The sequence below is a fragment of the Camelina sativa genome, unplaced genomic scaffold, assembly GCF_000633955.1.
Source record: "Camelina sativa cultivar DH55 unplaced genomic scaffold, Cs unpScaffold00382, whole genome shotgun sequence".
In the NCBI taxonomy this organism is placed as follows: domain Eukaryota; kingdom Viridiplantae; phylum Streptophyta; class Magnoliopsida; order Brassicales; family Brassicaceae; genus Camelina; species Camelina sativa.
In genome coordinates this window covers 74,987-97,180 of record NW_010921697.1, presented here as the reverse complement: position 1 = coordinate 97,180, position 22,194 = coordinate 74,987, and the positions used below count along the sequence as shown (strand labels likewise).

General features: G+C 39.5%; 2 protein-coding genes across 2 annotated transcripts in view; one reads left to right on the top strand and one right to left on the bottom strand.

Annotated features, from left to right (window-relative positions):
- Positions 1 to 1,151: 1,151 nt before the first annotated feature.
- LOC109131522 lies at positions 1,152 to 3,551 on the bottom strand. The gene is made up of 3 exons (XM_019242561.1): positions 2,489 to 3,551; positions 1,715 to 2,395; positions 1,152 to 1,561 (listed from the first exon to the last, which is right to left on the bottom strand). Exons 1-3 carry the CDS (start codon positions 3,549 to 3,551, stop codon positions 1,152 to 1,154), a joined length of 2,154 nt encoding a protein of 717 aa, XP_019098106.1.
- An 886-nt stretch (positions 3,552 to 4,437) lies between these two features.
- The window catches only part of LOC104772999 (serine hydroxymethyltransferase 5-like), a 20,685-nt gene continuing 2,928 nt past the window's right edge, over positions 4,438 to 22,194 (top strand). The window contains exon 1 of the mRNA XM_019242560.1: positions 4,438 to 4,977. Within this exon, the coding sequence (XP_019098105.1) occupies positions 4,461 to 4,977 (517 nt within the window). The 5' untranslated portion in view covers positions 4,438 to 4,460. The remainder of the gene's footprint in view (positions 4,978 to 22,194) is intronic.

Here is a 22,194-nt window from a genome sequence, read left to right as displayed (position 1 = left end):
ACACGATAGACAATGGGAGACCATGAAGCTTATAAACCTCTCGGAAAAACAAGATAGCCACTTGAACTGCATCGGTAGTCTTCATACAAGGAATAAAATGCACCATCTTCGAAAAGTGATCAACAACAAAAAAGATTGAGTCATTACCTCTTTGAGTGCGAGGTAACCCAAGTACGAAATCCATACTAATGTCTGACCATGGTTGTGTGGGGATGGGAAGAGGTAAGTAGAGTCCCACATTAGTTGCTTTCCCTTTAGCCGCTTGACAAATCCCACAACGTATAATGAACCGCTCAACATCACGTCTCAATGTCGGCCAAAAATAAGAAGCACTCACCAACTTAAGAGTATGATCTCGCCCAATGTGACCTTCCCCATGAAGCTCGCGAATCAGCTGTAGCCGTAAACTACACTCGGGAATACACAATTGTACACCGCGGAACAAGAAGCCGTCAAGGAGAAAATAGACAGAGTTGATGCCTTGTTCCGTATCCCGCCAAAAAAGAGTCATTAGGGTATAAATCTGGAAGCACATCAAAACCCGGAACAGCAACATGTAATGTCGTGAGCAGCGAATGTCTTCGACTTAATGCGTCTGCAACCTTATTCATAGTTCCTGCGGTATGCTTAATAACAAATGAAAATTGTTGTAAATAAGCGAACCAAGAGGCATGTCTGGCCGAAAATTTATCTTGAGAACCAATATGCTTGAGAGCATCATGACCGGTGTAGAGAACAAATTCGCAATGAAAGAGATAATGTCTCCAATGTTTCACAGCTTAAACAATGGCATAAAGCTCCACATCATATGTGCTATATCGTTCGCGAGAACCAGCAATCTTCTCACTGAAGAAGGCAATTGGACGACCAGATTGGCTAAGAACTGCTCCAATCCCAGTTTTGGAAGCATCAGAATGTAATTCAAAGGCCCTATCAAAATTAGGAAGCGCTAAAACAGGTGCTGAAGTGAGGCGTTATTTGATGTCCTGAAAAGCTTTCTCTGCTTCGGAAGTCCATTGGAAAGAAACTGATTTCATACAATCTGTAATTTGCGACATAATGGTGCTGAAGTGGTGGACAAATCTGCGATAAAAGGAAGCTAAACCATGAAAGCTTCGCACATCAGTCACTGTGCGTGGTGTCGGCCAAGATTATAAAGCCGAAATCTTGGACGGGTCAACTGCTAAACCTTGAGATGAGATGATATAACCCAAAAACAGAACATGATCAACTCCAAAAACACATTTCTTTGTAGCAGCAAACAACTTTTCCTTGCGCAAAACCACCAAAACATCACGGAGATGACACAAATGCTCAGCGACAGAGGCACTAAAGATGAAGATATCATCAAAATACACCACAACACAACGTCCAATAAATGGTCGAAGTGCTTCGTTCATCACACGCATAAAAGTGCTCGGAGCGTTGGACAACCCGAATGGCATGACCAACCATTCAAACAACCCTTCTCGTGTTCTGAAAGCTGTTTTCCACTCGTCCCCAGGTCTGATTCGAATTTGATGATAGCCACTGCGAAGATCTAATTTTGTAAAAACAGAGGCTGAACCAATTTGATCGAGCAGGTCATCAAGTCGTGGAATTGGAAAACGATACCGAATTGTGATTTTATTAATCGCTCTACTGTCAACGCACATACGCCATGAACCATCTTTTTTTAGAATAAGTAAAGCCGGAACAGCACACGGACTCTAACTTTGCCGCACATAGCCCTTAGCAAGAAGATCTTCAACCTGTTTGCGCAACTCGTCATGCTCTCGCGGACTCATTCGGTAATGAGGTCTATTTGGTAACACCGAATCTGGTACAAGATCAATGCAATGTTGTATGTCGCGCAAAGGAGGCAGACAATCTAGTAACTCGGCTGGAAAAACAACCGCAAATTCAATCAAGAGCTTGTCAAAAATTACAGGAACTGTAGGAAGCAAAGATAAAATATGTGGTTTGAAACGCAAAAAGAAAACGACATCTGAATCATCAATTTCAGCCATAATTTCTGATTTGGTGGCCAACAATGATGGCTTGCTGTTGGGAACTGGGGCAGAAGGAGACTCAATGTCTGTGCTTGTAATGATTGGGTCCGACGCAACCTGTGATGGAATCAAAGTGATACGGCGGTCCTCATAAGTAAAGCTGTGTGTATTGGCGAAACCATCATGTGTAGTGCGGCGATCATATTGCCATGGACGTCCCAAAAGAATGTGACATGCATCCATATGCAAGACATCATAATACACCACATCTTTGTAATGCAGGCCCATCAAAAACGGAACTTTACATCGCTTAGACATACGAATGTCTGTTTTGGAGGTAAGCCAAGCGATCTTGTAAGGATAAGGATGAGGCTCCGTAAACAAGGCAAGCTTGGTTGCAGCCTCTTATGAAATCGCATTCGTACAACTGCCATAATCAATAACTAAGCGACACACTTTTCCTCGAATTGTGCAGGTTGTTTGAAAGATATTGGTACGTAACCACGATTCTTCAACTCCTTGTGGCATAAGATAGTTTCTGCGAATCACCAAGAAGGGACCAGTATCTCCCAACAAGCGTTCTTCCTCTTCATCACGCTCTTCATCATCATCATAATCATCAAAAACAGGTTCAACTTTAGCCAATAACCCACGACGCTGAAGCTGCGGACAAGTAGATTGGCGATGGCCAGCTTCACAACATTTAAAACACTTGTAAGTTGCAGGTCGTTGTGGTACCAAAGAGGAATTTGCTTCTGTGTGATCTGTAGTTTTAGCGTGTTCAAGTGCCTTGGAGAGTGTGGTTTCGGAATTCGGGTTAAGGCGTGTACGCTGCGAGGTCCAAGATGATGGTTGATTACGGGAATGTTGTTCAATTAGGACGGTACGTTGATGAGCTTCAGAAACAGAAACAAGATTAAATTGTAGCAGAGCACTCCGGATTGCTGCGCGCAATCCACCACTAAATCGAGAAACTCTCTGTTCTTCATTCTCTGTTAACACGTTGCGAGACATCAAGGAGAAAAACTCGGCTGCATATTCATCAACAGATCTAGCTCCCTGTCTCAGATTCTGTAATTTTGTGTACAAAGTACGGGTGTAGTTGTAAGGAAGAAAAGCCTTCCTCATCTTTCTTGTTAATTTCTCCCAAGACGTGATGCGTCCTTTTCCTGCGCGAACGCGAGACTCTTTCAATTGATGCCACCACGCAGATGCGTGACTCAGAAAGCGTGTTGCTACTAAAGACACACGCATCTCTGCAGGGACTTCCTTGAATTCAAGCAGTTCTTCGGTCGTGTTAATCCAGTCAAGAAACTCCTCTGGTTTGAGTCCACCCGAAAATTCTGGCAGTTCAAGTTTGAAACCTGACTCCCATCTCCGATTATCAACTCGTGGTGCTGCTATAACATCACGGTGCTGCTGCTCACCACGTTGATTTGGGTCCGCAAATGGATTCTCAAAAACTTCTTCGTCGTCATCAAAGATCGGAGCTTCTCGTTGCTGTCTTAACGGGACAGGATGTTGTTGAGCTTGAGCGAGAGTCCTCACGGCGGTCTCCATCGTCATACACAAAGTTTGGTTCAAGCTGGCTTGAAACTCTGTCATCATAAGGCGAAACGTATCGTTATGATTGTCGAGTGTAGCTTGAAGACTTTTCTTTGGCGGCATGGTTAGGATCTTCGCTCTAATACCAAGTGTTGTAACGGAAGCTATCGATTGAGACAAAAACTAAACAAGACAGAAGCTTCAAGGATCAATGGATCAAGATGCTCTGTTTTGTTGCTCAAATTATTTGTAAAACAGGGAGAATTCGAAGACTTCAATATAAGAGAAACCTCTTTTCTTATTCAATAAAAACCAAGTATCAAAGAGAGAATTACAAAGGCTTAAATAGAGATGGTCGTAAAGACCTAATCGAAAGAAATGGAAGTTTAGCAAAAAGGAAAAAAGCAAATTAAACAAAACTCTAAAATAGCAAGAAAGGAAATGACGTGAACGAGAAGGAAGGGAGATGGCGCTACATCAGTCAAGGTGTTCTCTATATAAGGAGATGCAAACTTGTTGCATAACTTAAGAGAGATTAAGAGTTTAGGAGCTTTAGTTTTTGAGAGACTTTCTAAAGCAATAAAGAGAGATATATATTCTTTACTTGAGTTTCTTAATCTTACTTTTGAATTCTAGAATATACAAGTGCAATTGGAGTCTTATACAGAAGAAGTATGGTCTTTATATTATTGCACATGGGTCAATCATAAACAAATGAGCCTGTTGATATTATCTTAGTCAATCATAATTAAAGACATTGTTTGCTTGCGTTATCTAATAAATCTTTCTATATTAAACTTGTCATGGCAAAATTAAATTAGTTTCCTTGGTGAACACATTGGATTACAAAAATGGATAATGTCTTTTTTCCCTCTTTAAAAGACAGACTTGACTTGGAGTTACTGGGATTCTAAAGCAACCAAAATGTCATACTTAACTCTACAAAATCACCCAAAAAATGTCAAATGCTTAGTTTTGCTTGCACGACACATATCTTATCATATAAAGACCCACGCTAAAAGTCTCTCTATCCCTCCAATGTCAGATATGGAAGCAGTCTCTTCTTGGGGAAACACGCATCTTGACTCCGTCGATCCGGAGATCCACGGCCTAATCGAGAAGGAGAAACGCCGGCAATATCGAGGAATCGAACTCATCGCAGCCGAGAATTTCACTTCCTTAGCCGTCATGGAAGCTCTCGGAAGTCCGCTCACAAATAAATACTCGGAAGGTCTGCCTGGTAATCGTTACTACGGAGGTACCGAGTTCATCGATGAGATCGAGAGTCTCTGCCGCTCACGCGCTCTCGAGGCTTTCCATTGTGATCCAGAGAAATGGGGCATTAACGTTCAGCCTTACTCTGGTTCCCCTGCCAATTTCGCAGCCTACACGGCTTTGCTCCAGCCTCATGATCGTATGATGGGGCTTGGTCTGCCTTCAGGTGGTCATTTGACTCATGGTTACTATACCTCTGGTGGGAAGAACATCTCGGCGACCTCGATCTACTTCGAAAACTTTCCGTACAAGGTTGATTCCACCACTGGTTACATTGATTACGACAAGCTTGAGGAGAAGGCTATGGATTTTAGGCCTAAGTTAATCATATTTGGAGGTACTTCTTACCCTAGAGAATGGGATTACGCGAGATTCAGGGCTGTCGCGGACGAGGTTGGGGCTTTTTTGCTCTGCGACATGGCTCACAACAGTGCCCTTGTTGCTGCTCAGGTATGCTATATATAAAATCCTTTTTGTTACAATTGATAAGTGGGGTGTGGTGTGACCTCCAATATTAGTTGAAAAGATTATAGTCTTGTGAATTTAGCCTTAGAAGTAGTTGAGTCTATACATGTTCATGTGACAACCTCAACTCACAAGAGCTTAAGAGGTCCAAGGGCCGATATGATCTTCTATAGGAAGGGACCAAAACCAGCCAAGAAGGGACAACCCGAGGACATAAATAATTTTTTATGATATTTTTTTTTAACACTCTTTTATGGTATTTAAAAAANTTTTTTTTTTTTTTTTTTTGACAACAGAGTACAAGATTGGCTCAAACAAGCCAATATGAAGGAACATTGTTTACATAGGTAACTAAGTGCGGAACTGTGCGAACAATTCGCGCTAAATTATCCGCTTTACCATTCTGAGAACGCGAGACATAGACTAAGGAAAAAGAAGCTAACTCCTTTTTATCTGCTTGTATGTCCTCCAAATAAGGTGTAAAAGCTGGCCACTCGGAAAGCGAAAACACCATCTTCACTAAATCGAAGCAGTCGGTGAGAAAGACGACAGATTGGTTATCCGCTCCAATCATACAACGCATAGCCTAGATGAGGGCTTCAATCTCGGCATGAAGAGGGGATAGACTACGGCGAAGGTTGGCAGCACCCATAGTGGGGGGATCACCGCAGGGTGACGTACAAAACCATCCTCTACCCGCATAACGGTCTGTTGCTTTCCAGGAACCATCTACAAAACAAGTATAATGTGACCGAGACCTAGGATCCTCGAATCTCCCCCTTTCATCAGGGCCAGGCGCTACATTAATATCCGGTACCGCTACCATATCCTCTGTCTGCGCCAGAACCCAGGCTTTTGCCTCATCCTCCGCTAGCCGCAAAATGGCCAGGGGATTTGAATCCAGATTACTGAAAAGTTTATTATTGCGTGCTTTCCAAATATACCACAAAATCCAAGGGAAGATATCCTGTGTTGGAACATTTGTAAACCGCCAAAAGAGAAAATCCATATTTGTAAAAACGGATGCCGATGGAAAAAAAACAGGGGCCGTCGGAAACTGTGACAAAGTCCAAACCTGTCGAGCTGGCGGACATTCAAAGAGGGTATGATTAATCGTCTCCTCCTGAAAACCACAAAGGCCACATGCGGCATCACAACTCAAACCACGTCTCCGTAGGTTAACTATAACCGCCACACAACCTGAAAGCACTTGCCACATAAATTGACGAAGTTTCGGTGGGCACCGAATTTTCCACACAAAGGCCTGAAGAGTGACAACATCCGGACCAAATACCCTTGGCTCCGCAGGGACCGTCATGTTTGAACGAAGAATATGGTAACCTGATTTTACCAAATATTTACCAGACTTGGTAAAATGCCATCCCAGCAAATCCGGTTTTTCCAGTTGTCGCAAAGGTAAGACAGAAATTATAGCAACATCTTCCGGTACAAACGTAGCCGTAAGCTGAGCCATATCCCAGGAATTTGAACTCCTATCAATAAAATTTGTAACGCGGAGCAGAGGATCAGAAGGCAACCCTGTGCTCAGTGCTGGTCTCGGGGATTGAGCAGGGATCCATGGGTCAGACCATACAGAAATGGAAGCACCAGATCCTACCCTTTTAATAAGTCCTTTATTAACCAGAGAACGAACAGAAACTATACTCCGCCATCCATAAGACGGTGAGTAAGATTTAATTGGATCCAAAGGATCAGAATGCCGATAGTAACGTCCTTTAAACACCCGTGCAAAAAGTGAATCTGGTACTCTGATCAAGCGCCAGAGCTGCTTCGCCAACAGAGCGGTGTTAAAATCATCCAAGCACCGGAAACCCAACCCCCCTGCATCTTTATCATGGCACAGTTTATCCCATGCCACCCAGTGTAACCCTTGTGATTGTCCAGATGAGCTCCACCAAAAATTAGAGATCGCGCTAGTCAGCTTCCACGTGACTGTCTTAGGTAACCTAAAGCACGACATCACAAAAGTAGGAACAGCCGTGGCGACAGACTTGATCATAATTTCCTTGCCGCCTTTAGATAATAGTCGAGCCGGCCACCCACTTGCCCGTGCTTGCATTTGTCCCGAACAAACGAAAAAAATTTTGTCTTAGCCCCACCCAGGCTCTCCGGGATCCCTAAGTAAGATCCCATGCCACCCAAATTTGTGATCCCCAAAACCCCTTTTAATTCCTCTCGCAGAGCAGTATCCACTGTGTGGCCAAACTGGATCGAAGATTTCTGAAAATTGATTTGTTGACTAGAAACCCGTTCATACTTCCGAAGAATCCCTAAAACCACCTCGCACTGCTTTCTCGTGGCCCGACAGAAGAAAAGACTATCATCCGCAAATAAGAGATGGGAAATGGCTGGACTAGCAGTTGAAACCTTGATACCCGTAAGTAGTTTCATCTGTTCTGCTTTCCGAAAATGTGCAATCAGCACCTCCGTACATAGAATAAAAAGATAGGGCGACAAAGGATCCCCCTGACGCAGCCCCCGACAAGGAATAATGGAACCATAAGCCTGACCATTAATTAGGACCTTGTACTGAACCGACTTTACACAACACATAATCCACGATATCCACTTTTCACAAAAACCGAGCTGCCGGAGCAAATGTTCGACAAAAGACCACTCCACCCGGTCATAAGCCTTACTCATATTCGTCTTAATAGCCATGAACTTCCCCTTACAGGAAGGATTAGTATGTAGGCCATGAAACATTTCCTGAGCAATTAAGATGTTATCCAAAATTAAGCGACCCTCTACAAATGCTGATTGTGTTTCCGAGACGAGAAACGGTAAGATAGTGCGTAGCCCCTGGCACAAAACCTTAGATATAATTTTATAACCGACATGGCATAAGCTAATAGGCCTTAATTCTGTCATCCTGGTCGATTTATCGACCTTTGGGATAAGACAGATGTTAGTCACATTTAACCGTTTGTCAAAATCCCCATTCTGCAGAAAAGAGTTGACCAACAGTACCAAATCAGCTTTAACCGTGGCCCATGCTTTCTGGTAAAAAAGGGCAGTCATCCCATCCGGACCTGGAGCCTTATCTGGATGCATCATGAAAAAGGCATGTTTGATCTCCTGTTCGGTAACCTCTCGAGTTAAAAATTCATTTGTTTCCACTATAATAGATGATGGAACCTCGTCCAACATCTCCGCAAAATCCGAAGGGTCCGAGGATGTAAATAATTCTTGAAAATAAGAGACCGCAATATTTTGGATATCACTCTCCTCCGTTGTCCAATTACCATGCTGCTCATGAAGACCAACAATGCGGTTTCGAACTCGTCGTTGCTTCGTTTGAGCATGGAAATAGCTGGTATTATGGTCACCAAACACCATCCACCGACTTCTGCTTTTTTGATACCAATACACCTCCTCATCCCTATACGCTTCTCTTAACCGCCAAGTAAGCTCCGCAAGTTCATCAACAGAAGTAGCATCATTTTCCTGAGCCGCCGCAAGTTTGGATTTAATTTCCTCAATTGTCTCCCTCCCATAAGGTACTTGCTCTTTCCGCCAACGAGAAATCGCACGATGGCATTTGGTAATTTTATCCACCAAACTTGAAGTGGAAGCGTCCCCTGACGTAGACTCCCACCCCTCAGAAACTGCACCAAAGAAACCCTCCTTGTCCAGCCACCGTCTATCAAACCGAAAACCACCCTGACCACATGGAGATTTATCCTCAATAACAGCCAACAGGGGTTTATGATTCGACGCATCATTGGTAAATACTCCGTAAAAGAATATTTAAACAACTCATGCCACTCCTCATTCGCCAAAGCCCGATCTAATCGATACCATATCGGCTTTTTATCCCACCACCCTCTCCAGGAAAGACTATCCCCCAGAGCAGGGAATTCAAGTAAACCGCAGTTTCGAATCATTGAGTTAAAAGGTACAAAAGAAGAGGCATAACGCAAGGTACCACCCCGCTTCTCATGATTTCCTTTTAACTCATTAAAATCCCCAATTAAAAACCAAGGAGAATCTAGATTTAAACCCATCCTTGTTAACTGCTCCCAAATCAAATCCCGGTTCTTTGGAACCGGATCACCATAGATAAAAGAGAGATAAATTATTTTTCCTTTGTATACAATTTCCACATCAATAATTCTATTGGACTCAAATAAAATGGAAACATTATTATTATTATTATTATAAAAAGTGCAAGATCACCACTACAACCAACAGGTTCAACTGTTTTTAAATCTGAGTAACCAAAATGACCAATAAAAGGTTCCAAAAAAGAAAAAGATTGCCTAGTTTCAGAAAGAAATAAAAAATCTGGCCGATACTTCCCCCACAAATCCCTAAGATACCCAATAGTGGTTTTGTTACCAAGCCCTTGGCAATTCCAACTTAAAATCTTCACTTATCAATCTTCCGAAGTGGTGGCTTTGAACCACCAGCTGCACCCTTATCCTCCTCCTTTGGTTTCGGGTTAATCTGCTCACCAGCCTGACCGGCACCTTTTGGAGCAGGTCGTTTACGTGGTGTGGCCCTTAAACAGACATTGAGCTTCTTGGAGCCCACACCCTTCAGGCCCATTGGGCCTTTACCCTTACGTGGCCTATCCAACATTCCCGAAGTCGCTCCCACATTCACCAAAGGCAGATCAGTAACCATGGAGCCTCCACCAGAGTGAGTATCATCACCAGAGGCAACAGTCTCAACTGCAGACCCAACCTGAGGCTCATCCACACCAGATTCCCCCTCCTCTGCAATTAAATCATCCTCAGCACCCGAAACCACAACACCCGACATCTCAGTAGCCTCCGTCCCCTCCATAGCCAACCCTATAACACCCGTTATAATACCTGCATCCGGCAACCCAGAATCATCACCCTGAAGAGCCTCCTCTCGGGTAGAGACAGCCGTCTGCACTTCGACAGGGAGCACCGGAATAGTATCGCATGTTGTAACACTCAGGGAATCCGTTATGTTAGCACCAACCACAGCAGGAACCTTAGGCACCTCCACCGCCTGCGGAGCAGACACCAAATCCGTAGATGCAGAAACGGTCACCACATCCTCCTGAAATAAGGCTTTTCGGACTACCTTGACAGGAGCAGCAGAGTTCTCAGTGCCCTGAGGTTGAGATACTCGTGTGTCCACCACCTCCGCTTGAGAGTCAACTGGTTCCTTAGCAGCCTCCCGTAAAAAATGGTGCTCATTATATTGTACATATGTTTGAAAACGCCTCTGTTTCGCCAAGGGTTCCCCTGCTACTAATTCCAACTGAGACTTCGAGCCCCTCCCAAACTTCCCTTCAAGAGGGCGCTTCCCCTTAGCCTGTGAACTGTCCCCGCTAGATCTCCCTCGATGTCCTCCGCGAGAAGGACCAACCTGTTCAGACCCTTGCTTTCGTTCGGACTTAACAGCCCCCTTATAACTCTGGTTACGTCTCACATCAACCACCTCCGGCAAGGAGATTTCAACGGCCGCCTCAGTAATCGCTTTCAGCAGTGGACAATGCTCCTTATCATGACACAGACTAAAGCAGTGAGAGCAATACCCGAACAAACGCTCATAGCGGAGAGAAACAGTGGTTTCTTCTCCATTATAGAACTCCACCTCAGTTTGAAAACATAAAGGTTTGAAACCATCCACCATCACTTGAACTCTCCCCCCGTCAATGTCGACCTCCTGAACACGTCCGATATCCTCACCAATACTCCAAAAAGTAGGCTCAGCCCAGAACTGAAAAGGGACCCCCATGACACGAATCCAAAAGGTTAGTGACAACGGATACATTGGATCCACAGTGGGACTCCATCGAACCATGGACACCATCCAGTGGTCGAAGTGAAAGGGAGCCATCTTCAGCACCTCAACAATATCGGCTTCATCGTCAAAGTCGAATTGGAATTTACCCATTCCTAAATCAGCACCAACAACCTTTCCCTCCAAATGCCAGATACGCGGAAACATGAATAAAAGCATCTTCATATCTTGCGATCTCGGATTCATACACCTGCCGATGACAGTCTTGGAATAACCCTCTATCAACGCTGTATTGTCAAAATATGGGATTTTGACCTTGCGCTTTACCACAGCTGGGCCAACATTCTTTGTAGCCGAACTCTGACCAAGAACCATGCTCTGAGACATGACGAGAAAACGAGGAGTAGACGGAGCAACAAAAAGAAGTAATAAACGAACCCAAGAACACTCAGTGAGAACGAGAGAGAAAGGTGTGAGATGAATCTGCTCAACTGAGGGAGAAACCCATTTATACACCTTCACCAAAACGATCCGCAAATCAGCCGCATCAAACCACACCAGCAAGGTACAATCAATCAGACCCCATAGAGAACGGCGAAACCAATGGCCATTAAAATGCAGATTCGAAGGATTACCCCAGAACCCACACCGAAGGAAATCCACATCACCACTCAAACAAACAAATCGGATCTAGGACAGATCAAAAACTATTTGCTTTCCCTTTCCAGACTGGATCATGAAGGAAAAACATAAATGAGAATCCACCAAAGGATCGAGATATGACCGAGGACATCGCAAGATAGGACATCGCAAGATCCCAACTTTCCCAAAGTTCCCCCAATTGAATAATCGAATCCTCAATCCAATCAAAGAGGGAAACAAGCAGAGATGATACTCCACGATCCCCAAAAGACCGCCGTAAAAACCATAAAAAACCGAAAGCAAAACCGAAAGACCACTCGCATCAGAGTTCAAAACCCTGGGAACACTATCGCCATCACCGTCTATGTTTTTTTTCTGTTAAAAAAAAAAAATATATATATATATATATATATATTGTTGAAAAATAAGACTTTAGTATTTCGAGAAATTTCTTATTTTTTTTAAAAAAAAACTTTTTAATTTTCTTATAATTCTCCTTTTATATTTTTAATACTAGATGTTAGCTCACGCTATGCGTGAGTTCTTATATAATCGTTATTTTATTTAGAAAAATAATATAAAATAATATGTTATTATTATTTTGTTTTTTGGTGTACATCAAAATTTAAAGACTACGTAATATGAATTTAACTAATGTAAAGAAATCAAATTTTCTTTTGATGATAATATATTTAGTGTAATTAAGTCATATTGTATCTTACATGCCATATGCCATATATTTTTGTAGTTGTAGTGAGAATATTTATTTATAAGATTTCAAGGGATGCAAGTTACATTTCTAAAATAATTTTATTAGAAGAGTTACAATTATAATTTATAGTGTGAAAGAAAAAAATAGTCAATTCATAATTAATATAATTTCAGTTACAATTTAGTAGTAAAGTATGGATTTAAAGTATATAAAGATTAATGTACATTTTACATTTTTATTTAATTAAAATAAATATTATTTTTTAGAAATTAAATGCTAAATGGACAAATAATGAGAGAGTGAAACCTTGTAAAATCATATGAAATGCAATAAAAATCCCAAATATTAATTTAATTTCTAATCTCTTTTATATTCACCTTAATTTAAGCTATATTACTAAGTTAGATTCTAATGATTTCCTCTTAGTAGTAAAATTTTGGAAATGGAATATGAAATTGTTTTTACTATTTGAGAGTTACAAAAGTGCAATTAAGTGCATACTTATACATTTTTAACATGTTCTATTATATTAAATTAAATTTATTGAGAACACTACCATGATATTATTATGGGAGTTACAAACAAACTTTTATACTTTTCCAACTCCTAAAATTAAAACCCATTTAATTTAAAAGTGAGTGTTGGTGGGTCCATAATTTGATTCAATGGTATAATATGTTATACATTAATCATTTAAAAGGAATAGGAACATCTAATTCTCAAATAAACTTGATTTTTTGTTGAATCCAACATATGTGAATTTAAATTTAACTATGGAAATTAAAAAAAATAACTATGAATAGATTAGAAAAGCAAGAAATATTTCATTTTTATAAAAATTGAAAACAATGTTAAATATATATATAATACTTTCTAAATTAAAATATATAATCAAACTCTTACAACACACATGAGATATAACAACATTTGATATTGGTGGGAAAGGAGGAAAGAATGATTATATATAAGATGATAATCCAAATAGATAATGGAGATGAATTTTTAAAAATAAGAACAATATAAAACACATATCATGTAATCTCTAAAATTAAAATTTAGCATTAAAAATTACAATGATATTATATTTGTTTTTTTGTAACCCATACAACAAAATAAAAAATTGAAAAAAAAAATGATTTGAGGTATTATAAAAAAGAATGAGAGAAGTGGAAGAGAATGAAAGAATGTGAAAATGAAAAAGTAGAAAGCCAATATGAAAGAATGAGAGAATGAGAGAATACTTATTTATATGATAAGAATTGATGTGAAAATTATGGAGTTACAATAATAATTTGTTGTGTTTGAATAAAATTGAATGGTTGAATATGATTAATGCATAATTTATTTTATTTTCAGTTATAATTTTTATTTTAATGTATGAGTTAAATGTATTTGTGTTAATGTGGTCTTAAATATTGTTTAAGACAATTAAACAATTTAAAATTAAATTAAGAAAATAAAAAAAAGTTAGAAAATATTAAATGAAAATCAACAAAGAAGAAGAGAACAAAACCTTAGTTTGATATATATGATTATTACACACTACAGAATCTCGATAAAATAACAAAAATCCAAGTGGCAGAAGATTCGTAGGAGCCTTGCATCTAGGACAAACTGATGAGTGATGACGAGGAAGTTTTTACAGAGGAACAGCTTTCAACGCTATCGAAGCTTCCTATAAATGATCCCACTATTTCTTCTTCTGCTTCTTCTTCTTCCGACAGTACGGACTCCGACCTACGAGCTCCGGCCATGACCACCAGGATCCATTTCAAAATCGCTCGTTGCCGACCCGAGGTTATAAATTGTTAAAATCAATCCTCCTCTTGATTGTTATCTCCTTTGTAAATGGTCGGAAGAAAGTGTAGTTGGCTCACTTTTCCTGTTTTGTGTAGTATCGAATCTCATCATAGCTGCAAAGCTTTTCAAATTTCTTGTGAAGTTGTAAAAAATTTTATCCGTGTGTTTCTATGCCGAGTTTTGCTCTCGTCTAGCCGAAAGTGAAAGATGTATCTTTTAGTCAAACAATACAATAGAGTATTTAATGTTGTACTTTGGCAACTCAGCCACGGATGCTTAAACTCATGTCAATTCTTTGAAAATGTTGCAACTTTTCTCTATAATTAAACAATGGAACATTTTCTTGAACTCTATGATGTTTTCTTATATGTGCCAGAACTAATGATGAAAATTATATCAGGGACGGTTACAGTTGTCCAGATATTATGCACATTATCCATTCTGGTATTCCACAAAGACTTAAACACCTTATTGAGGATTCAACACTCGTAAAGGTTTGTTAACTTTTATTTGAAGTGATCAAAGTTCATGTTGGACGCCACGGATATGCTCACACGTAGACTTGGCGGAGATTTGAAAAAAATGCTCCGCTAACTGAGAGACTTGTTTGCAAAAAGGTACCCATTGTCCTGCTGATTTCAAAGCTTGGTTTTCTAACTTTGAGATATTAAAATTTCCCACTCTTCTGGTCTGCTGTTTCTATTTATAACTTTGGTTAAAACTGTTCCTTTGCAGGTCGAGAAGAATAAGCTGTTAGAATTAGAGTCTTAAGAGAATTGTGTAGGAAAATAAAGAGTATATATGAAGGATAACTTAGAAAAAGATCTTGAATGATCGTATGAATCGTAAAAGGCAATAGAGAGTTTCTCTTGTTGAGTGGTTATGTTGTAGAGGATCCACAACCTCTGTTCATAACAGAACCATCCACACCTGTTCATTCATCTAACATGTCTGCATCAGTTTCAGATTGACTGATTAGCGAAGGTGACATGCGGACGACATTTGAATGGAGATGTTGCATTACTACTGTTCCATTATAAAGATTTCAGGTAAAGATAAAATTATCTCAACATTACTACAGATTTCCAAGATAAGATCATAAGAGACACAAATAGTACAATTGAAAGAGAAGATTACTTATTGCTCATTTTTTCAACGCCAGGGAGAAGAAAAGTAGAAAAGATTAGGAACTCTAAGCCTATGAAGTGAGAATATAGGCGATGGTGAGTCCACAGAACAAACCAGGTACATAGCCTATTGCAGCCGCAATCCAGCTAAATACTTGATCTTTCTCTTCTTTTTCTTCATCTTCATCTTCTTCTTGCTTTGTTGCTTCTTCACCACATTTCTTTAAGAGAGGGGGACCGCATAGACCGGGATTCCCTGTAAACGATGAGATATTCTGGCTTTGAATCTGAGTGGCCTGTGGTATTGGACCTTCAAGCTTATTGTACGAGAAGTTCATCCACTCTAGAAACGTGAGTTTCCCGAGCTCTGTTGGGATACCGCCGGATAATCTGTTTTTGGACAGATCCAATGACTGGAGATTGGTCAAGTTTGATAGAGATGGTGGAATATGGCCAGTGAAAGCGTTGTTTGACATGTTGAGCACAATCAGTTCCTTGAGCATACCAATGGATTCGGGAATATCTCCTTGGAGTCTGTTTCCGGACACATCGATGGTTTTGTAGATTTTGAAACCACTCCCTACCAGCTCCATATTTAATCCTTTGTTCGTCAAATCCACAGATTTATGATAGGATTCTCGGGTAGTTCCTAGAACCTTAAACTCTGCTGGTACGCCAACAGTGCCTACAGCCGATGACATTGCACTCCAAGCCGCAAAGTACTCTGATGGCAAGACTCCAGTAAAGCGGTTTTCCGAAATATCAAAGATTCGTAGTTGAGGAAACTTCAAAGAGTCTCCAGGGGAAGATATTGGCCCGTGGAACTCGTTAGAACGAAGGACAAGAATCTGTAGATAGGGTAACGATCTTAACCATAACGGAAATGTGTCACTGATAATGTTGTCTCCCACGTTCAGAAACTCGAGACGAGTGCAATTGATCAGAGATTTGGGAAGTTGTCCTGATAACCGGTTGCCACCAACATCAAGTGATATCAAGTTAACACTAATAATTTCCTCTGGAATAACACCAGAGAGACTGTTATTCCGAAGATGCAAGACTATAATAGAAGAATTGGAATTTTCTGAACACCGTGGAATAGAACCGCTGAAGTTGTTGTTGGACAAATCAAGTAATACAAGACGATCCAATTCGCATATTGCGCTAGGAAGCTCTCCCGAAAACTGATTATCAAAACCTACAAATATACAGATAGTAGAGTTTGGTAACATAGTTAGTTCTCCACTGAAGGAATTCTGAGCAATGTTTACAAACCCCAACTCTGGCAGACTCCATAACCACTGTGGTATTTTGCCTTCAATTTGATTGGCAGAGATGTCTAAATAAAACAAACTGGTTGCGTTTTCTAGAAACTTGGGGAACTCAAGAATATTGCAGGACGATAAGATCAAGTACATCAAGTGTGAGTGAAGAGGGAGAGTTGAACTGATTGTCAAATTAATCCCTGAAAGATCCAGCTCCTTAAGTAGCTTGAGAGGTGAGAAAATACTCAGGTCAACCATGCTTCTTGTATTCAGATAGGCAAGATCAAGTAACGAAAGTGACTTGAGATGCAAGAAGATGCTGAAGTTAACGGTTCCACTTCCTGTGTTCCAGAAAGAGAGGCTAAGATCCGTGAGCCGGACTAGTTTCGATATAGATCTTGGGATTGGCCCATTAAAATTGTTTTCTCCAATGTATAAGTCTCGAAGGTTAGATTGTGAAGAGATATTCCCAATCTCAAGAGGACCGCTGAAGTCGTTACCTTCCAGGTGAAGACTAGTCAGCAAAGGGAGGGATCATGAAGAGAGAAGAGGGAACTGAATTTCCACTAATATCAAAATCCTCCAGTTTGGAAAGGCTACTCATGTTTGATGGGAGCATACCTTTGAACTGGTTAGAACCAAGGTCGATCCAGATGAGCGAGGTCAAGTTGAGTAGCACAAGATGCAAATCTGTTAAACTGCCCATCGAATCTGGTCGTTCACTGGTTAAATCATTATCAGAAAGAGAAAGATGAGTGAGATATGAAAGACTTCCGAGCGAAGAAGGAATCTTTCCAAAGATATTGCAATCTACGAGACTCAAAACCCTCAAGTATTGGAGGTCGCCGATGGAATCTGGTAGAGTACCCGAAAGATTATTGCTGCTAAGATCTAGGCTTTGAAGATGTTTTAGTCTAAACAGGCTACTATCAGATCTCAAAGGGCCGTTGAGATGACTGCTATCGAGGTCTAACTCAACGACATGGCCTGTCTTAGGATCACAAGAGACACCATCCCAAGAACAGCAATCAGTGTTGTTCCTCCACTTCTCTGTCTTCTTATCACTAGGCATCCTATAGGGATCGAAGTCCAAGTGGAGATAGAACTCGTTCTTGAACTCCCAAAGAGCATCCCTCTGGTCTAGAAGACACAAGTGTTTTGCAGGTGAAGCAATAACAAGTGTTGAGTGAGAAAGGCAGAACATTAAACAACAGCTCCATATTATTGTTATCATCAGCATCCTCTCGCTACAACAATGCATCATATTTATTCTCTTTGATTTTATTTTTATTTTTTTTCTCTGAAACGAGTTGATGATCATTGGATCAAATGTGGAAAAACATTAAAGCTTGCTGGACTTACAAAGTCTCCTGAGAAGACTAATTGCTCCCGCAGAAAATCGACCAAATACCAGACTTAACATTTGTGGAGGAGATTGAAGCTTGACTTAATAAGTCTCCTTCTCCTTTGGAAGGAGACTAATTGCTTCCACAAACATGACCACAGCTCGACTGTAACTTTGAAACGGACAATTCTTGGTTTCACCTCCTCTCTTAGTTAGCCAATCAAAATTTATCATTTAATTTAATTAAACAAACTAAAATAATTAATATTTATCTAAATAAAAAAAAAATAAAATGAATCAACATAATTTAATAAGCAAAAAAATCTTAAATAAGACTAATCATTGGATTGACTCTTACATTTTTTGGATTGACTCTCCAAGAGATTGAAGCTTGATCTTACAAAAGTTAACTATCCGCAAGCTGCAAAAGCAATTCTTTTGCCGTGTGATGGAGGTAATTAATCTTTGAGGCTTGCGTTGCTCCTGTTACCTCGTTCTAGAGATCGAAGGCCATATTGTGAGATTTGAATTGGAACTGTGAGTAGATCCTGAATTGATGAAGACAGGAGTGTCTCTATGCGTGTGAGCTGCCACTGTTATGGTGAAAATTTTCAGTCTATTAGAAACCCTCTGAAAGTTTATTGGTTTCTTACTATTGTAGTGATGCTAGGATCGAGTAGAAGAGTGAACGATCTTCATAAACCAGTCCTCTTTATACGAACTAAGAATGTGGCCGATATTGAGTCTATAGAACAATATTGACAACTGGTCCAACTGGATTGATCATTCTGTTCTGTTACTAATCAGCTGTTGAAACCAAACCTCATCAGGCTTGGAAACTGGGAGGCCCATCCTCTTGAAACCAAACATTCGTCAGGCTTACAATATGCAGAAACCAATAATTATGGTTCATGGCATCTTTTATCAGGTAATAATACAAACAAAGCCCCCACTTTTTACGTGGAACTGGCTGCACAAAGCTTGTCTTTGGTGAGTAAGAAGCTAATGGAGAAGCATTTCTAGATATCCTGATGCTGTGCATTGCTTGCAAGGGATAAACAGTATTCCAAGAGATATCTGAAGCAGACATCAATATACAAAACGTTCAGTACTTCCGGCCTTGTAAGCCACGTACGTGAATCCTGAACAGATGGATTGTAAGATTAGTTTGACACATAAAGATGGAGTAGGATTCAACAGAAAACAACCAACATAGATTATAAAGAATGGTAATTAGTAAATAGATTAACATAGAGAGAGAAAGATAAGAGTGTAATAAGAATGGATCTTCATATATCTGATCTCACCTGATTTTCAAATTCAGCACAAGTCCCATAGACGTGGTTCTGACAATATGCTGTCTCTATTACATAGTCAACTTTTCAAAGAAGACAATCATACAAAAATAGTAGCGTGATGTGGCAAATATAGTTAAAGTATTGTCAATGATACAAAAATAGTATACATATTATGCCCTGTAATTAACACCGGGAATCTTTATATGGTAGCTTTGCTTATCAAGTATGGGGAAAAAGGAACACAAGACGCTATTTATTATTAATTCACATGGTCAATCGTAAAAATGAGTAATGTTTGCTTCATTGCTTGAAGTTATATGTATAAGTGCAATTGGAGTCTTATACAGAAGAAGAAGTATGGTCTTTTTATATTATGAGAGATTTACTCAGATGTTATACATTTTAGGTAATATTACCAGAATCTACAAACAAAAATTTTATTACTCAAATATTTTGGATATTTGAAAATACCCAGTATGCCCTTGTTTTATGTTATCGGAAAAAACGTAATTATAAAAAATGTCATTGCCACGTCAGACGCCACTTCAGAAATCGCTGACGTGTATTAAATAACTCAGCCGTAACACGTTACAGAGGTAATGACGGCTGAGTTATAGGTATGTTGCGGCTGATTTATGGAAAAAATATTTGAGTAAGAGCGGACGGCTGACTTAGAGCATAACTCAGCCAAGCGTTACGGCTGACTTATTAAAATCTGGCTGAGTTATGCTCTAACTTAGCCGTCCTTACGGCTGAGTTTTCACCCGATGGTTGAGTTGTCAAAATTTTGGCTGAGTTATCACTACGACACAGCTGAATTAACTTTTTCCGGGTAGCTGAGTTATGAAAAACGGCTGACTTATGAGATGTCGTTACGGCTGAGTTATGGTTAAAAACTATAACTCAGCCGTGATAGACTGACTTATCGTACAACTCGGCCATTTCACGGCTAACTTAGTAGCAAAAGATTAATTACTAGAATATTATTCAGTTACGGCTGACTTATTAAACGATACGCTGAGTTACATATTTTCAGTTGATGAAGCGGCTGAATTTGGCTTCCATTTTTTTGCTTTTTAATTACTGTAATGTTATTCATGTTGTGACTGAGTTATAATTTGTTTGATGGCTGAGTTTTATTTAGGGTGAGTTATAATTTGTTTGATGGCTGACTTGCCACGTCAGACGCATCATCCATGTCAGCATTCCATGTCATCATCTTTCTTCTCCGGAGATACGAAACGTCGTTCCTTCGACTCTTGTTCTTACATGGTTTTTACTTTCTTCTTCACCTTGTTCTTCTACTTCTTCTTCACTTTGTTCTTCATTTTCTTTCATGGATCCAGTTCCGGTACTAGTTGTTTCCGGTAATTGGGTAAAGAAACAGAAATATGTATTTGACATCGACGATAGAGGGTGTATAGTTGTGCAGATAGATGGAGACACAACACACGACAAGCTTGTGGAGCTTGTTCTTGAAGACTACGGATTGGACGCGTTTAGCCATGAGCTAAATGCATGCTCTCGATGTAAACAAGTTGGGCACAATGCGAAAACTTGTCCGATGCAGTATTATTGTAATACATTTGTTTTATTTTGTGCAATAACTCAGGCGTCAAGCATTATAACTCAGCCGTCATATTAATCGACGAGACCTTTCGTTTTCCGCTTTCAGATTATTCTTTGTGATAGCTCAGCCACAAAGCATTATAACTCAGCCGTCATATGAATCGACGAGACCTTTCGTTTTCCGCTTTCAGATTATTCTTTGTGATAGCTCAGCCACAAAGCATTATAACTCAGCCGTCATATGAATCGACGAGATCTTTCGTCTTCCCGTAAATACTATAACTCAGCCGTTAAGTTTTTTTTTTCGGGTAGTGACGTGGAAAATCGAAAATGATGTGTATTTTAATTTGCTGATGTGTATTTTTTTAATTTTTTTTTTAATCAAAATCGAAAAACTAAATCTAAGGGGTAAGTTGTAATTACACCCAGAACACTAAACATTTGAACAATTTTTATAAAATTGTTAGATATGAGGAATAAACCAACTTTTAGATAACATTTGAGTAATTCTTTCTTATATTATTGCACATGGTCAATCATAAACAAATGAGTCTGTTGATATCATCTTAGTCAATCATAATTAAAGACATTGTTTGTTTGCGTTATCTAATAAGTCTTTCTATATTAAACTTGTCATGGCAAAATTAAATTAGTTTCCTTGGTGAACTGCACATTGGAGTACAAAAATGGATAATGTCTTTTGATCTCTTTAAAAGACAGACTTGACTTGGAATTACTTGATTCTAAAGCAACCAAAATGTCATACTTAATTCTACAAAATCACCCAAAAAAATGTCAAACATACTCACTAAGGCTCTAGGAAGAATCAAGTTCAAGGAGATGAGGGACCTTGTTGGAATTCATGATTTGTCAAAGATCAATTTCAAGCTTAAGGAGGTGAATGTTGGATAAGCTTGGCATGGCTTGAGTCATAAGCCAACAAAGTTATGGTTTAAGGACCAATATCTTTAGGAGTTATCTAGATATACATATATTTAGGAGTTATCTAAATATATTTTCTAATGTGTTTAGGTTTTGGTCAAGGTGTTCTCTATATAAGGAGATGCAAACTTGTTGCATAACTTAAGAGAGATTAAGAGTTTATGAGCTTTAGTTTTTGAGAGATTTTCTAAAGCAATAAAGAGAGATATTCTTTACTTGAGTTTCTTAATCTTACTTTTGAATTCTAGAATATACAAGTGCAATTGGAGTCTTATACAGAAGAAGTATGGTCTTTATATTATTGCACATGGGTCAATCATAAACAAATGAGCCTGTTGATATTATCTTAGTCAATCATAATTAAAGACATTGTTTGCTTGCGTTATCTAATAAATCTTTCTATATTAAACTTGTCATGGCAAAATTAAATTAGTTTCCTTGGTGAACACATTGGATTACAAAAATGGATA

Excerpts from the sequence above, each read along its gene's own strand:
- LOC109131522 (XM_019242561.1), bottom strand. The coding sequence starts at position 3,551 with ATGGAGACCGCCGTGAGGACTCTCGCTCAAGCTCAACAACATCCTGTC. Across the intron at positions 2,396-2,488 it reads AGTTGAAGAATCGTGGTTAC|AGGCTGCAACCAAGCTTGCC; the intron begins GTACCAATATCT and ends CGATTTCATAAG. Across the intron at positions 1,562-1,714 it reads TAAGGGCTATGTGCGGCAAA|CCTCTGTTTTTACAAAATTA; the intron begins GTTAGAGTCCGT and ends AAATTGGTTCAG.